This window comes from Chaetura pelagica, unplaced genomic scaffold (assembly GCF_000747805.2).
Source record: "Chaetura pelagica isolate M959 unplaced genomic scaffold, ChaPel_1.0 scaffold189, whole genome shotgun sequence".
In the NCBI taxonomy this organism is placed as follows: Eukaryota; Metazoa; Chordata; class Aves; order Apodiformes; family Apodidae; genus Chaetura; species Chaetura pelagica.
The window spans coordinates 669,534-687,461 of NW_009970716.1; the positions used below are offsets into that span (position 1 = coordinate 669,534).

At 37.1% G+C, this 17,928-nt stretch overlaps 1 protein-coding gene across 1 annotated transcript in view; it reads left to right on the forward strand.

Annotated features, from left to right (window-relative positions):
* CORIN (corin, serine peptidase) overlaps nucleotides 1-17,928 on the forward strand; it is a 115,114-nt gene that overhangs the window by 36,175 nt on the left and 61,011 nt on the right. Inside the window, exon 3 of the mRNA XM_010006141.1 lies at nucleotides 12,338-12,548. Coding sequence (XP_010004443.1) covers nucleotides 12,338-12,548 — 211 coding nt within the window. The remainder of the gene's footprint in view (nucleotides 1-12,337; nucleotides 12,549-17,928) is intronic.

Below are 17,928 nucleotides of genomic sequence, written 5' to 3' on the forward strand. Positions count from 1 at the left end.
CGGGGGGCAGGGGGGTCTGCACAAACCTGCCTCTGAGGGGCAGCCCGGCCGCGCAGCTTGGGGCCGTGCTGCTGGGGAGAGCGCTGGGTCTCCTCAGCCTTTCGTGGGGAAAAGAGCTGGGCAGAGAGCAAGGCGGGTAGAAGTGACAGGGGTTATTCTGAACGTGCCTGGCAGCGTTAGGAGGAGGCCCGCACCCCGATGAACAGGGGCGTGGTTCCTGTTCGGCTCCTCCCTGAACTTGCACAGGTGCGCAGGAGGGTGAGAAGCCCCTGAGCCCTAAACCGTTGCTTGGAAGAACGAAGTGGAAAAGTGTCTTAGCAAAAACAACTCACTGTATTGGAGGATCTGTTACGCGTTTTAAAAAGCATAGCATTTCTGTCTGGTTGGGTCTTTTACTCCTTTCCTAAATAACAGATATTCTTATTATGCAGAGGAACATCGGGCCTTTTGATGTTTCATGCACGTCTTTGAAATGAAGCAGTTTAATTTATTTGCAATCCTCAGCTCAGGCTAGAGGTTATCTTAATCCTCTCTGTTGTCATTTAACTATGTTTATTCATGAAATAAATATTTTGTCTCTACCCAGCATTTCTTACTTTGTGTTTGCTGTTCTGCCACTACTAGAATCCACAGAGAACTAATCTGGTCTAGCTTTCTCTTTGATAGAAAAAAGCTGTATGAGAACCAGTGTTGGGATAGCTGGATGGGACGTGTCACAAGCGGCACAGAAACAAGAAATTCGTGGCCTCTCTCTCCCTGACTTGTGCTGCTCATACTGAAGACACTTTTTCTGCTGAAGCAAAGGTATTCAGTAGCAGCATCCCAAGTCAGACCACAGTTTTGCATCTCCCTGATCCCTAGTATCTAAAACAGTGATCTAATAAATCACTTCGTCTTATAGCTCAATTTCTGTTTAACTGCTCATGCAAGTTGGAACAGACCCAATCTTATAAGGAATAATAGCAACAGTAGACTCCTGTCTTTCAGGATATTCTTGTCCTTAAAAAAAAATTAAAAATAATTAAAAATGTTGTTACAACATGATTTTCTCCTGGAGGGAAAATTATGTTGGTTTTTCAGATTGAAATAGAAGAACGTAAACAGTGGTCTCCTAAATCCCAGGCTGGGAGTTTAGCCACTGAGCTGTGGTGGTTTTGGTTTTGTTTTGTTTTCATGCAAACACAGGCATGAGTAGACAGAGTGTTATGGTAAGTTTTAATGTTGTTGGTGCTTGAGTTCACTCTTTCACTTCCACAAGTAGCTTCTGTTTCTTTATCTTGCCTATACCTACATTTTCACGAAATTAAATAAACAAAGAGAAAAAACTCCGCTCTTAAATTTTGGCAATGTGGTCCTCAGTAAAAAATGACCTTTTTTTGGCTAACCAAAATAATCACTAGAGCCTTTCAGGTTTTCTTGGCTAGTAGAAATTTAAATTAAATTTGCAGTTGACATGACAAAATTAGTGACTTACAAGAGAAATACATGGTGAATTTTCAGTACATTTGATAGCAAAAAACTGGTTTTCATCAGTTTGTCTATTTTGCCATTATTGTTTCATACAGGTGCAGGGACGGAGCTTGGAAAGGGCATCATCAAGTTTCTGATGTATAAGATGTACTGGCTGGAATCCAAGATTCTTAAGAATTAGAACACTCTATATAGAATATATAGAGATTTTTCATTACAACTTATGTTTATAAGGAAGAAAAAGCTTACTAGCTTTTATCACCTAGTGCGTTACTGCTCTTGGGTAACTGCAAGTGTGGGAATTTTAATGAGGTTACTAACACTTTTCATACATTTACCTCTAGCTAAGTTTGTGATTTTAATCCCCTTTAATAAATTAAGGGCTCCTATTGGCACTATTTTATTTGTAGATTATAATCTGTCTAAATGGAGTCTGATGAAAAAGTATGTGTTAAGATTAATACTGTAAGCAATATTGTCAATAACTGTCATACCCCCCTTGCAACTCTGTGTATCTTTAATTCTTGGCCTTTGAGCAGCATGGTTTACTTTAGACTGGGAGATTCTCTTCTTGAAAGTAACCACAAAGTTAGATTTTTTCTGGCTTTTAAATGTCTTGTGTGTTCTTCTGGAGTTATGGGTTTGTATACTTTAAAAATGTTAAAGAACTGAAGTATTTTCAGCTTTGTGCCTTTTGGTTCCATTACGGTTTTTTACACTTTGTTGCTTGTAGTTTAAACAGATGTTTATTGTTGAAATTGAACCATGAACTGACTAAGAGGTCGTACGCTCAGCCTGGCATGAAGCTTTCCAGGATTGCAGCAATGAAACAAAACATATATTCAGATAATTAGCTGAGAATTGCAGCCACTGACTTCCTTTTCAGACCCATCAGCTTCTCTGAAATTATTTAAAAAATGGTTTGCGTGGTTATTTCAACAAAAAGGTGATGTTATTATATGTTTCGTTTTATATTGTGATTGAGCATGTTGTTTCCAAAGGTGCCCCTTACGTTTGGTAGCAGTATTTGATTTTATATTTAATTAAGGTTGATCTGCTTTATGCTTCTTCATGGTCTGTCATGGATTATAATAGGTAGGAGTGCAACCAGGTGTGGCTATAGACCCATTGTTTACTTAAAATGGTAAACCCTTCTCCAAAAACTGGAAGGTCATAGTATTGGTACAACAGAATGTGATTTACAGTCACTGTTGTGCTTTGCAGTCATGAGAAATGAAAAAACAACATAATGAATACCCTAATTTGAAATCATTATGGGGATGGGAATTTGAGAAAGTGATAAATAGCCTGATACAGTTAAAGATTAATTTAGGTACTCATTCATACACAAAATCTGTCTTTCTCACCTTATTTATGACTGATTAATTTAAAAAATCCTAATTATACTCTCCAATGAAATAAAATAACAGAAATTCAGACTAGAAATTAGGAAAAGCTTTTTCACCAGATGGGTAGTGGAGGAGTCGAACTGATGGCCCACAGAGGCTGTGGTATCCCAATCCTTGGGTGTTTCTAAGACTTGGCCAAAGTTGTAGATTACAAGGTGCTGATGGCAATCTCACTTGGAGCAGCAAGTTGGCTAGAGACCTCTTTTCAACCAGTATTTCTATAATTATATGGTATAAAAAATGTATTTGCCGTTAGGGAGTAGAACGTGAGCATTTTGTATAAGTTTAATCTTACAGCTTGTTCAATGGTATTTGAGAGAATGTTGCCCTAATTTTTATGAGTAAACTTGTTATTTGTCTCTAACATATGCAATTAAACAATAAGCTATAAGAGAGCATTGATGGAAGCTTTCTGCATTTGTTGATGGAATGATGTAAATTAAACAAATGGACTTTCCTTACTGGGAAGAGCAGTTGAAGTATGAGGATTTAAAAATCTCAGTTTGTACAAGCAACTTGCAAGCATTGTGATTATAAGGTTTAAGTGCAACCTGAGCTATAAAGGTAGAAAAAAGCCACTACTGTATTTTAAAAATATGATGCTCAAGAGAAAATTCCTGTGATACAGACAGAAGACTCAGTAGCAGCCCCTCAGAATAAAGAAAGAGCCCAGGAAGTTGTACATCATGTTCTGCAGTACATACTTTGCAAAATGTGCTATCAAAATCAGCAGATACAGGTTGCAGTATTTCTGGCTAAGGTAAATTATACTTTGCAGACAATTACTATCTATGCTGTAATGAAACAAGCACAGACCTCTGAAAAACATAGTTGTGGGATTTTTCCATAGAGAAACTGATCAGTCCCCTAGTTAGCTAGGGCTTTAAGAATCGACTCCCAGATCTTAAGCTTCACCTGCCAACTGCCAAACAGGCAACTGCAGTTCGCAAGGCATAGGTTCCATGTACGTGTGGTGTCCAGCTTAGCACGTGCAGTGGTGTATTCTGCTCATAGTTTCTGGACAGATTTCACAGGGAGAGATTTGCTGTGTTAATTTTGTTTAAAAGTGAGGTGGGTATAGGTTATCATTGTGAGATACTTGGGAAAAAAGATCCTAATTTCTTACTGAGCAGATGCGAAGAGTAATTTGGCTATTCTAGAAAGGTAATTAACCAGAGTCAACTGAGACAGCTCAGAAACATCCTGTTTCTATTTTGACTTATTCATAACCTGTTGAATATCTCAGCTATTGTCTTTTGCAAAGCACCATGATTTTTTGGTTTGTTTTGAATATTGTCAGTCAAGCCAGCAATCATTTTCTCTAATTGAGAACACATTTGTTAAAAAAAAATCCCAAAATACTAACAAAAAAAATAAAATTGGATGCCTGTCTGGGTCATCCTGTCAAAGCTACCATTTTTTATTATTCTTTTTTTTTTTTTTTTTTTTTTTTTTTTTTTTTTTTTTTTTTTCTTTTTTTCTAAACAAAGCCTATCAAGAGTACTAAAGTCATGCACATGTTTTAAAACAATAGCAAAATCCTGTCCAACCCAATTATGCCATGGAAAATACTCTCTAATCATAGATCTAATGCTGAAATTAATTTTGTTTAGTTCCTTTTGTTTATCTAACAGTAGTTCTTAGAAATATGTCTCAGAATCCTGTAATTAGGAAATTACTGACTAATCAAAATACCAGATCTGGAATACAGGCCAGCTCATGCCTCCTGGGGGGTAGGTGTTCAGCCTCAGTTTTGGCTAATGAGCTTACCTGCTCTCAGCTGTGCTTGCCCAAGGGATTAAAGAAGCAAGTATGTGCCTCAGCCAAGACGGGCAGCATCTGGAAGCAGCTTAGTGAAAGATGTGGAGCTCCAAAAAAATGAGGTGGCTTGATGAAGAGTCCAGCCTTCTGCAATCTTTGGTCAGGAGAATAACTGACTTAGAATTTATGACTGCACTAAGCTCTGAGCAAGAAGTGTCTGGTACAGACTGGATGTGGTGTTTCGCTGTACAGCAGCTGGTACAGATTGCCTTAAAAAAGGTTATAACAATTCAACTCTGATGTAAAATATGAGTTATGCTTCCCTCATGTCTAATCTCCTCTCTGTGACCTGGGAGATAATTAATTGCTTTTCTGTCTACTGCAGGTGGTCAGTAGCCTTATTACCTTTCCCTTTAGTACCTCTGGAGTACAAGGGGGAAGTTGAGACTAGCTCATTCCTTTCAAATTGCATAATTAGCTGAACAGAGCTAAATGCAGAGCACTTTTTTTCAGTTAGTCTTAGAGTCTGACAGATGCTGGTCAAAAGTGATTCCACTTTCCCACTTACGCTGTTATGAGTCAGCTAGGCTTCATTTAGTGTTTAGCAGTGCTAAGAAGATGTCCCCATTCCTTTTGCTCAGCCATACAGTGCTGTATGCTTCTTTTCATGGGCTGGTGTTTGTTGTCTCCTTGATGAGTTGACTTAGCTCTAACACTGGCTAGGTTAGCTCTAGGCTAGTTTGGCACCAAAGCTCTTTCAGAGAAAATGGCAAGCACGCGGTGGTTGAGAGGAAGCAGTATTGCACCACTGCATCCATTCAATTCTCTTGAACGATGTTTTTCTGACTGTGTCAATTGACTTAAGAAAAGTCATGACCTTCTGTTAGAAACTTACTCTGACAGTACCTTGCTTATGTTTTTAGGATGCCACGGCTGTTACTGAAACATGAGTGTGAGTCCTCAGGAGACATGAGCGTGTCAAATGTCTACCCACATGTAAATGTAAAAAGCTTAATGCTACTCCTCTTTAAATTGTCTTTGTGCTGAATTGCAGCTGTATAAAGGCAGTTCTGTTAAGCCTTTCTTTAGGGATCGAAACATTATATTTCATGCTTAAAGGACATCTGATTAACCAGATCTGCCACAATCTGCAGGATCATTTATACCCATAATCACCTGAAGTAAAAGCTAATAGTTCTGTTTACTTAAATGATTCTTAATCCTTGTTTCCATTTTGCAGTGTACTGTAGAGCATCTCAGTTCTTGCAAAGGACCAGTTTTTGCTTTTCACAGATTGAAGAGAAGTTTCTTTTTACATTGACAGTTTTGTCAATTTTGCATTTTGGTACTGGAGGTGTTGCTGTTTGTACCCACGTTTTCTTTTGCATTGGCCACAAACATAGTGTTTACCAAAAAATGTGTTGACTGTCTTGAGACACAAATATTTGCCAGCTCATCAAGGACATTTTGTTCTTGTCAAGAAAGACAGTTAGAAATGGGGCCCCTGGCCCTTGACAGCTGTTTGTAACATTGCAGTTTTACAACAGAGTATAAAGTATTCCCATTGTCTTTTCCTTCACTTCCTGCATGCTTAATGGATACTTTTAGCTACCAGCTTTCTATTTCCAGGGTACAACTTAAAAGTTTATCAGTTGCAAAGGGAATGAAAAATGTAATGAAAGTGATGATAGTGTCACTGCTGAACTTGATCCTATGCTAGCAGGGAATTAATCAGTTTTGGTTTTGGCAGTTCTAGAAAACAGAAGGTTCGTTTAGATCAAAGAAGTGTCGATCTTACAAAATTTGTGGAATTTTTTTTTTTCCTCTGAGATTGGTTTTCAAAACACTTTAGATGACTCAAAGCAAAATGCCTTGATTGCCAAACTGGCATTAACCATAGATTATTTCTTACAGAAGCAAGTCTACAAAAGTTGTGGTGAATGATCTCATTTAGCTTGACTTTACTTGTACTTTTCAGAGGCATCATGAACCTGAAGTGTATGTTACCAGTCTTGGTTGTGATATATTTATAATTTTTAATGGAGTCTAGCTGAACACAGTTATGTAACAACCAAAACTCCCATGTGAATAGGCATATAGAGTCTTCTTTCCACAGTTTAAAAGGGAGTGATATAATTTTGAGGAAAAAATCTTACAAACTTAATAGCCTTAAAGACATCTTGAACTGTCCCAGCGCTTGAATGATGTACATACCTTGTAAATATGAATAGGATGACCCCTTTTGTTCTTGTTCTGTGCTCTTATATCATATACATTAAAGCTTTGGTAGCCTTCAGTACAGATATGGAGGATTTGCTTAACTACTAGTGACAAAACAAGTCTTCAAAACTAAGTTATCTAAGCATTTTCTGCTATCTTTAAATAATTTCTGCCTAATAACTAGTTTTGCATGTTGCTTCTACTTAGCATAGAGCCTACCATGACACAAGCCCTTTTTCCTCAAAGTAGATACTTAAGCTAACTGAACAATATTGTTGTTTTCCTTACTCTCATTCCTCCATGAATCATTTTGCCCTTTTTTAAACATGCTTTCCCCTGAGGTGCTGCCATCATGGCTGCAGGGTTCAGCTGTGCCCTGTGGTAGGTCTGTTGGAGCTGGCTGGAACTGACCATTTCCAGCACAGGGTTCTGAGAAAGCTGGGAAAACTGGGCAAGTTTTGTTTGGCATAATCCTCTCACTGTATTATGCTAGAGGAAGCAAAACCTAGGGAAACCAAGTGAGAAAAAAAATCTCTAAATTTTATTTTAATTATGAGAAATTAATTTTGTCAGTCATAGACAAAACAGTAGGTAATACAGTGAAGGCTTTTTGCTGGAGGGTGTTCTAGCCATTCATGGGGCTGTCAAGACTGGAAGGCACTCATAAACCATTACAATCTATCATCTGAGTTTTCCTTTGGTAGAAATGCTAAAAAGACTTTATTCTAGCTGTATCATTGTTGTGTCAATGTTCTAATTAAAAATATATTTTCCTTCAGACCTTACTTTCTTTTAGTGTTAAAATTTATGAGTATGACACCACCACTACTGTGATAATTACTTTCTTAAATTTCTAAAGATTATTATGCTGCATTTAACTGTACTTCTCCAAGGAGTTAAAGAGCACCCAACCAGTGCTTTTTCTAGTTGTAGAAATGTTTATATTTTTCCTCTAGAATTTTTATTCTACTTTATGCTGTTCTGTAAGGATTGCTTGGTGTTTTCTATTACAATATAACATGTCCTGGAAGAGAATAAATATGCAACTTTTCTAGGAATGTGGAAGAAGTGCAAGGGAGGGCCTGAGAATGTTTTTAGAAGGGAACAGTCAGTTGGTGTACACATTCAGCAGCCAAGCTGTCCCTTGAGTCCGGAAACAGAGGCTGCCATGAGTTGTGAAAATAGGGTTTTCAAGCTGGCATTCATGTGAAAAATATTGCAGAGACTATACTTTTGTTGTGAAATAGTTGAATTTAACTCCTGATACTTGGACCGAGGAGAAAATAGTGATTTCCCCACTGGGCAGATGCCAAAGAATAGATCCTAGTTCCTTGCATGAATTGGTGTGTCATGTATTGAAGTAAGTCGCTTATTAGGGCACTTTTCCTGAGTTAAGGAGAACACATCTGAAATGTGGTATCAGATGTTCAGTCCCAAGTGGACTGTACGTGATAAATCTGTAGTTGGAGGGAAGTCAAGAAAATCTGTCCATCTTCTGTTCTATTTGAAATGAAAAAATTTTCCAAAATGTCAAAGTAAATGAAAAGAGGTATTAAAATTATTGTTGAAGACACTAATGAGTTTTGGAAAGAGGTTTTGCTGAAAAGACCTAATGCTAGGTGGGGTGCTGTGCTTCTTCATCTGGAGCAGAAGTCCATGACAATCTGGATAATCAATAGCAACAGGATAGAGTAGGTAGAAGAGGCATTCTGTAGCTTCAGATGTCTCACATACAAGGTTGTGAAATCAGGCAGCGTCACAACATCGGTTTAAGGTCAGAAGAGCATGGCAACTTGGCATTGGAAAAGAACTTATTTGCTGAAGGTTGTTCCCATATCAAGAAGCCTGCAAACTGGTGCTGTAGGCAAGTTAGACAAGTTTCTAAGTTAGAGTGGATGAGTGCGTTTGTTTTTGTGGTTTTTAATGGGATTCCTAGAAATTTTTGAGATATTTTAGGATTAAGAATGTTTCATTCCATGTTGGTAGAGCTTTTGCAATGGAACTGAAGTGCTCTTTCTCTGTGATGGAGCAAATGTTTTTGCTGTCAAAAAGCAATTCAACTCAATCTCATCTGAGTGAGAAAGTTGGTTTTCTTCTTCTTTCTCTCCTCCACCTTGTGCTCACCAAAAAATTAAAAGGTGTGGTAGGAGAGGAAAGGCTGTTGTTTTATGTTTTTTTCCAGCAGGCTAATGTCCAGAGCTAGTTCATTGCATGGCCTCAAAAATATCCAGAGGCGACAGCCACTGTTGGGTGAGGAATTGTGACCTTAACATTACACAGTTGGTTGAATGTTCTAAAACTAAAAGGATTAATCCAGCTTTAGCTGCAGTTCCAGTTGTCTTTTGGGAAAGAATGTAGGTGGTTATTTTCAGTCAGCTCAGTCCTCTAGTCCAGATCACTTTATGCAGATGGAGTCCATAGGTGCTGCAGTCTGGGAGCAATCTGAAGAAACTGTAGACCTGCACTGCAATTCCATTTTATACCAGTTCAGTCCATCCAGCAATAGCTGGTGACAAACAGAAAACTCTTAATTTAGATGAATGTCAGAAATGACCCATATAATTGGGAACCATGCTGTTCTGATCAACAGCTTTTTCACATGTTGTGATTTCCATTCACTGCTCTTTTTTTCATCCCACTAGGTATTGGCAAAACTAGTTTGTGCACTGTATTCCCCCAAATTACTGAATCTGTACTGGAGCAAAGTAAATAGGTTGAGGATTTTTTATCTATAATTATTCAGATTTTCTATTTATATGAAAAAACATATAGTTTATCCTACTAAAGCATATTTTATCTTGTTTCTTGAATCTTTTTATTTAAATGCCTGCTCATTAGATAAGCGGTGCCTTTTGCTTTTCTTTTAAATAGTATTTGCCCTACTTTCAATATCCTTTAAAAATAAATTATTTATTTTTCTTTAGAATGCTGTGTCTATATTGCTGTTTTCTTACTTACATAGCAATTTGGCACTGAGCAGACGTGCTCATCTGACAGATGTGTTCTGTCTACCACAAGCTGATGGGCTTTATGGAAGAATTAATGGAGGGACTTGTTTTATGCAAACAACCAGAATAAAGAATCTTTGAGTTTTCTTCTGATTTCAGAGCATTAAAAATGTTATTGAAAATATACTAATATACAGATAGTACAAAGAAATGGCAATGAGTTTGTTCAAGTAAAAATATAATGCAAAAAATTGAGGGAGATTTTTATAGCAGCTCAAGATAATGTACGAAAGTCACAATGTGAATAGTCATTAAAGAGATGGCATCTTTTAAAAGAAAATGGTCTTTTTGAAGTGAATTTCCTTCCCTCTATCTTTTTTCCTTTCCCGTGGAAAGTTGTTTTAGTATCAACAGATTTTGGTCTCGCAACCGAACAGCTAGATTTGATGATGGTTCTGGTGATATTTTTCAAAAATACGTCAGGGAGGAAGTTGTACTGAAAATCACTGATGTGTGGTACTAACTCATAGAGTCACTTTTGAAAGCTGCACTCTGCCATCTTGAAAATTCTCTTAATTTGGAAGTTCACCACTTCTTTTGCTGATCTACCAGCATTTACCTTTAATTCTGAATGGAGAATCTGTCCCTGAATTATAGGAAAAAAGTGATTTCTGGATTAAAAGATCCATTAGTCACTGTACTGTGGGAGTGAGAAGATATCATAGCAGAAAATGCGTATAAACTACTAATATTTCTTGTTGTCACTATGGTATTGGGGGTAATCTTATGAGGACTTGTGGACATGGTTTTATCTTGATTAGAATGAGTGGAGAATCTTGCTGTTCCTTCATTGGGGCAAGGTTGAATGCCTTAGATTTTGTTGAGATTTCTGGAGATGAAGACAAAGGGTATACTCACCAGGCATTATAAAAATAAGGATTGTTTTTTACCAAGTCTAGATAAAATTTGAAACCCACCTGTTTTGTCCATTTCTTTAATGACATTGCAAGTCAAAAAGCTGTAATGAAATTTTTCTTCATTATACTTTGCTTTCCCTGCTCTTTTGTGAGGTTGTATTAGTCCGAATTTGCCACTAGTGCATTTAGACAGTGAAGACAGTGCCAAGACTGAAAGCTGGCAAAGAGACAGACTTGCTGAACCCTTACAGCTGCATCCTGTGTCCTTTACATTCCCAGATTTTATCAAGTCTGTAGGTTGGATGCAAATGACCCACTCAATTCTTTGAAGAAACCAATCCCAAGATGGCTGATGGTGATTACCCCATTCAGTGCTATCTCTGTCCACTTTGCTCAGATAATGAGAACAGGAGGGTTGAATGGTCTTAAGAATCGTAGCATTGCTTTGGTTGGAGAAGACCTTTAATATCATCAAGTCCTACCATTAACCCAGCACTGTCAAGCCCACCACTAAACCGTGTCCCTAAGCACCACATCTAAACATTATTTTAAATCTCTCCAGGGACGGTGACTCAACCACTTCCCTGGGCAGCCTGTCCCGATGCCTGACAGTGTTTTCAGTAAATAAATTTTTCCTATCTGAACCTCCCCAGTTTTTCCCTGTTAAGAAGACTAGAGTTGGAATGGTCATTTAATATGAGTTTGGTTTGTTTACAGCATGACTAGTGGCAGAGTCTGTTCTTGTGAATGGGCTGAGGTTTCTGCTTATTGTACAATGTGGATATGCTCTAAGTGTGAAAAAAATCCTGCCAGTGTCTGACTAGAAGGCCTAGAAGGGCCTTCATCAAGGTGGGGATGAGCTATAAATGTTCAAAGTTAATAATTGGTCCTTGATGGAAATTCTAAACTTGGTGTACGGCCTGTGAAACTTGCTCTTAAGAACTTCATGTCATAAGCTAACCTGCTGATCATGCATAGCTGACAGAGCCTGCTGCGTGTGTTGGCATGAGCAGAGAAAGGTTGCTCTGCTAGGCTGAGAGTGGGACAGCAGTTTAGGATAAGTGTTTGACCTATAAAATCAGATAATTATATGTTGGTAGGATAGAGAAAAAAGACTCTGCAGGTAAAACCATCACCTTGGACAAAACAGGTAAACACACTGATGATTTGAGCAGGAAAGCCAGCTGCAAGTAGAATGTTAGCAAAGAGAAAAGCTTCATGAAAAGACTGAAACCAGAACAGCTTCATAACCCTATTAGCCTTAATATTTTTGTATGACTTCTATCCTTAGTTTCAGCCAAAGTTGGCTGTACCCAGGCTATTCTTATGGTATGTTAGTTCTACTCCAGTTTTGTAGAGGGTCAGAGGATTGTGAAAATATCAGAGAGTTTATTTGGTTTTCTGAACTAAGCTACCAAGCTTGTCTACATTCCCTTTTTACTTAGGTTTTTTTTTTTGACAGCATTATGATAGTATAATGGAATGCCATCTTACCTGTGAGGTACAGGCATTACTTATGTATTATATGTACTGACTAGTCAATTCAATATGTGCTTTGAACCAATTTATAAATAGTTACTTTTGTTCTAAATATATTGTTTTGATTTCACAGGTGCCTGCATAAATATCACGAACAGCCAGTGCCAAATCCTGCCATATAACTACACCACTATAAGTTCAGTTCTTTCCTTTGTCAAAAGTAGTGAAATGGAAAAGTTCCTGAAGTTCTTCAGTTATCTCAATCGTCTCAGCTGCTATCAACACATCATGCTGTTTGGCTGTAGTCTTGCTCTTCCTGAATGCATCAGTGACGGTGATGACAGGTATTTGGCAATGAAAACCAGCCAGTCACTAGAGCCAGTTGTGATAAAATACTCTCTGTCTAATCAGACAAGGGAAGATCTAAACTAAGCCTGTGACCTTCTCTTTGCAAAGCTCCTATCTGTCAAAGCCACTCACAGCATTTCTCCCATGATGAGCCAACTGCAATAGAGTTCTCTTAGAAAAAATATTGCCACTGTAGGGAATAAAGTTGTGGCAGTCAGGCTTATTTTCTTAAAAAAGGCTGTCCAAAATTCTTGTACCTCATATTTCCAATCTGCATATGCAGAAATAGAATTCTTTGTAGCAACATAAATATCTTGGATAGTTGTAGTATTGGCATAAAGTGTGGTGGCTGTAGTTAAATTAAACTTTATTTTTTTTTTAGTATTTTCCTTTAGAAAAGTTAATATTTTACATATAATTTTTGGTATTGGATCAACAGGATGTATTCAGAGTGACATAAACTGTTTTGGAAGCTTAAGAAGTATGTCTTGATTTCTGCATTTACATAATTATGCAGTATTAGTATCATGTGCACACTTTTTCATTGAGTTTGATTTGAAAAAGGATCAGGGAGTTTAACGGTGCAAAAATCAAAATACAACACAAAATATGGAAAAGTTTTGTGGGGTTTTTTTAAATATGTACACAATCTCTATTGTTTCTATGGGGGAGATACCTTAGGATTCTTTCTCCTTTTCATTTATCCTTATTTACAATTTTTTCACTGCAAAAATCAGTGGATGAGAATATGACAGTTGAATAAGTGATTCTGTTAACAGAACCAAGAAACCAAAAGCTGCACAGTTTAGAAGGAATAGGACGGTTATGAAAAAAGTTCTATGAGATGAGGTAGAATGGCCTAAAATATAGTTGCCAGTGAAAGATATAGTCCCACTCTGGGCAATACATGCTTATATTTCCATTGCACTGGGGTGATTCCTGGGCTGACTAATTTAGCTCACTAAACTGACCAAAAATTAGTCCAGAAAAAAGTGTATGTTGGATGGATAGGATTAGAGTGGAGGTAAATCAGCATGGGTAACAGTGGGAAAGAAGTGACCATGAGACTGGCTGAGCTGTTTAGTCCAAGGACACCTGTGTACTTATTTTGTTAGACTACCAAAAACTATTTTCAATTAACCCTGTTGAATTCACTGCATGATTATTTATTTCCCCTTTGCTCCAATTCAGTATTACAGTTGTTCCAGTTAAAGAATCTGATAACATGCAGCTTTAAGCTGCTTGCTATCTCTAGAAATCATAGAACAAAATAAGAAAAGCAGGTTCAGGTAAATAATTGATGCATTTTACCTTTCAACAAAAGAAAAGGCAGTTTCTCCAATGCTTCATGTATTATGCTTTGTTTGGAATTTGACTTTCACAAACCTTTTGAGAGTGAGTGATTAAGCGCAAAACTCACAAATCAATCAAATAACCATGAAAGGAGGATTTTTTAACCTTTTCCATTTCTTTTCTGAAGACATGTTTCTTCAATGGCTTACATTATGACAGCTGCCTTGCTAATGTAGGAAGAATAAAATTATACTGTTTTGGTTTGGAATATTCTGGGTTTTGCTTTGGTTTTGAGTGGCAACCAAAGTACTTTGAGATTCAAGACTCAGGGTTTTTCTTAGTGTGTGGTCCATTTCTTTTCTGAAGACATGTTTCTTCAATGGCTTACATTATGACAGCTGCCTTGCTAATGTAGGAAGAATAAAATTATACTGTTTTGGTTTGGAATATTCTGGGTTTTGCTTTGGTTTTGAGTGGCAACCAAAGTACTTTGAGATTCAAGACTCAGGGTTTTTCTTAGTGTGTGGTGTGTTGTTATTTTTTCCACAGCAGCAACTTTCTCCCATTAATTTTTAATGTCAAAGCTGGAACTGGATTTCCATGGCCTGTTTTATGTTCTGGCAGTCAGAATGCCTCCTTTTATTCTTATTTTAAAATCTTTTTAGTGGAAGCTTTTCAGACCCCTGCAGGCTGATTTGCAAGAAAGTCCAATGTGAGATTGTAAATGATGCAGGATGACATTAGAATCTGACTTTAAATAATCATGTGTCTGCATAATGTGTCATGGGTGACACTGGAAGTGTAGGCTGAATAACAACCACAGGAAGAACCATAAGGGTGGATTTACAGAGTGCTTGTTTGCTGAATGTAGCTTGCTAAACTTAGGTTGTCCTGGTTTATCTTCTTTCTTCCTCAAATATGATAATTTTTCTGTAGGCAACGGAGTGGCTTTTGTGATTACTTTTTCTTGCAGCACCCAATTATTTTAGGCAAAACAGATGTATTTCAAAGTCAAGAATAATGATTTTAAGAAGCATCATATCTGCATAAAGTAGTTGTTTAACACCTTCACTTCCCCTGTGCCCCAGCCCTTCTCTGATAATAAATGGGGATATATCCATATGCTGTAGCCTTGTTTTGGGACTATGGTTGTTTTTAACATGAAGTATCACAAAACATACACTAGTATGGAGTACATTTGTTACTGTCATTGTCACTAGTTCCTCCAGTCAATTACAGCTGATTAATTCTGATTGACAGTGCATCTCTGGTAAAAGCATTATGAAGCTTCTTCCTCCCTGGGTGAAATGAGTTCTTTTCAGTAACACTTCAAAATCAGACTCAAAAAACCTGTCTTAACATTAGTCCAGCAACACTGCTAAGAGAACATGACACACTTGTAAGAAGTAACACCAGTGACACAGGAACATCTTAAACTAGTCAATGTGTTTAACTAGTGACTTCTAAAATATTCAAGGCAGTTAGTTTTTTAGGTAGTATCAGTCTGCAAGCTATTACCACCAAATGCAGCACTGGTACTCCATTTATTATAAAAAAGGGTCTGTCCTCAGAACTGTTGGTCATGATTAATGGTTTAAGCTACTGAATTCTACTTTGCCATTGGGAGACACTAGGAGTGGGCTGAAGGTCAGTTCCTGTAAAGGAAAAGCTGTCTTTGATTTTCAGGCTCTTTCTTATGAAGGAGTTTGTCATGTCAATGTCTCTATGTAACAATTTTTTTGTGTGTGTTATAATATCTATGCTACACACAACAGTAGCCAGGTAAAAGACTTGTAGAAAGCCAAAAGAGGTCAGAATAGGGCTACATGGTATACGAGGGGTAGGGGAAATTAACTAGTGAAAATTAGGTTAATAGGAAAAAGATAAGAAGCTGTGAATAGTTTGTATGAAATCTGTGTGCCATCAGATGGCCTTTTGAATAGTTGCTCTGTTATGACTCACAGTAGCAAATTCAATTTTGTGATTTTATTTTTTTCTAGTTTACTGCTGTTATCTTTTTTCTGTAATTTATAAAAAGGAGGAAAATAAAATGTCTCATTTTCATTATGGACATAAACTAGGATGAAATATTAAGTCCAAAAAACAAATCCAGAAATGTGTGAGGTATGTAGTGTCTTTTATGATAAGCCAACAACAGTTTAAAACAAATTTGGGGTGAAATACAAGGAAGGAGTGGAAGAAAATTTCTTTCAAGTCTTGTTAGAATATGGAAAAGAATCAAACTTCATGGAGTAGGGGATCTGTCTGTCATGTTTTGCATAACCCATGAATGAGATCAGTGATGTGGCTAATTCCCTTTTCCTGCTTTTGTGAACTGCACTCTAAGCTTATCCATGTTCTTTGTTTCTCCTGCTGATGGTGAAACGAATTTTTATTTGATTTTCTTTTATCACAGTGCACATTTAGATTCTAAAAATAACAAGATGTTATTTACGACTATTTCTTTAGAGTTAATTGAGGCTTTTGAAGGGTTCAGGAGAAAAAAGTTGACTGAGTCACATAGATTTTATTTGCATAACTATCAACAATGTTTATTTTAAGTCTTTGAACAGGAAACTATCAGCATACATTTAAGTCCGTAATGGGTTTAATTGTGTATGAATGATGCATGAATCTTTGAGTTTGGCTAGGCAATCCTCCACTAGGATGGCTAGGCTAGGCCTGTTTCAGGCTTTTTTAAATGTACCTAATTTTGGCAGGTAAATATGCCAAGACAAAATAGCAGGTGCTCAAAACTCTGGTCAGCAGTCTGATAGGTAGTCTGTGACACAGCTGCTACACTATGTGTTTATAATGTGCCTGTGCAGAGATGTCAAATTATTGTTGGACAAACAACTTTGGCATTCTGCAGTTTTAAGAAATGTTTAAATTTTACATGCTTGGGAAGTTACAATTTCAGAGTCCTCTTTGAAGTAACTACTGAGAAACCCTCCTGCGAATAGGATTGTGATGGGGATTCTAAATGTATCTGTGATGGTTTCACTGGAATTGGCACTACTTTATTTTTAAAGTTAAGCTACAGCATTGCTGAAATTCACTTACCTAACCTCAGAAAGAAGGTGGAATGATTTTCATCTGCCTCCATTGCCTTGTCTTCTTACATTCTTCTAATTACTCCATTCAGTGTATATCCTGCCATGACCCAAGCACATGGGGTGGTGGCTGCTTTCAAATGCTTATAAAGTGGCTACCAGTTGTTTCCTGAGTTTGCAGTCAGGCTTTTCATACTATGTGGGAGTTGCTTCATCTTTTAATATGCTTTGTGATGGTGCATCTTTAGACAAAGCAAGTTAACACAATTCAAAGAGGCTATTTTATGTGGAGTTTTGGCAATGGTGGTCTATCAAGGAGACCCATCTACTCTATTCTGTTCATCAGCCTTGAAACAGAAGATTATAAATTTCAACTTTTTTTGTCATGGATAAAGCAGAGGTGATGTTCACTGGATGAAGTGTTTTATCTAGAATGTTTGAAAGAATGTGTTTTGTTTTAAATGTCGCCATATCTTGGCTTTGAGCTCTTGAGAATCCAATTGACTACATTCAAAAAACACAGTAGTAGAATCTGTTTTTAGTTTTTAAATAGTTTTTTAATCTAGTTGTGGTTTGTGTAAGCACAATTATGGCTTAAACCACACAACCTTGGAGATCCAGCTAATGAAAAACACATATAGTTAAATCCTGTCAAAAAGTGAAGGCAGAAATTAGAGAGGAAGAGAGTGTGATAAAGTTGTGAATGTTTACCCACAAAAAAAGTGTGCTCTGCCACTGTTACTAATTTTTAAAAAATTTATTCTTCTAAAGGAAATCGATAAAATTGTTACTGTTTAGCAAAAAAACTGAGGAAAAACTCCAGGTGTGTATTGCTTGAGAAAGCCCTGACTAGCAGAACAAATGAATGTTTTTCTTTCATGGTGTCCGTTGTACCAGTCAATATGCCTTCCAATAGCTGTAATTTCACCAATAGTTATAATAATGTAATTACATGGTCTAATTCTTTGAGAAGTAAAATGTTGAGGATAGAGTTGTTAATGGCTGATAGTTAACACACCATGAGAAACAT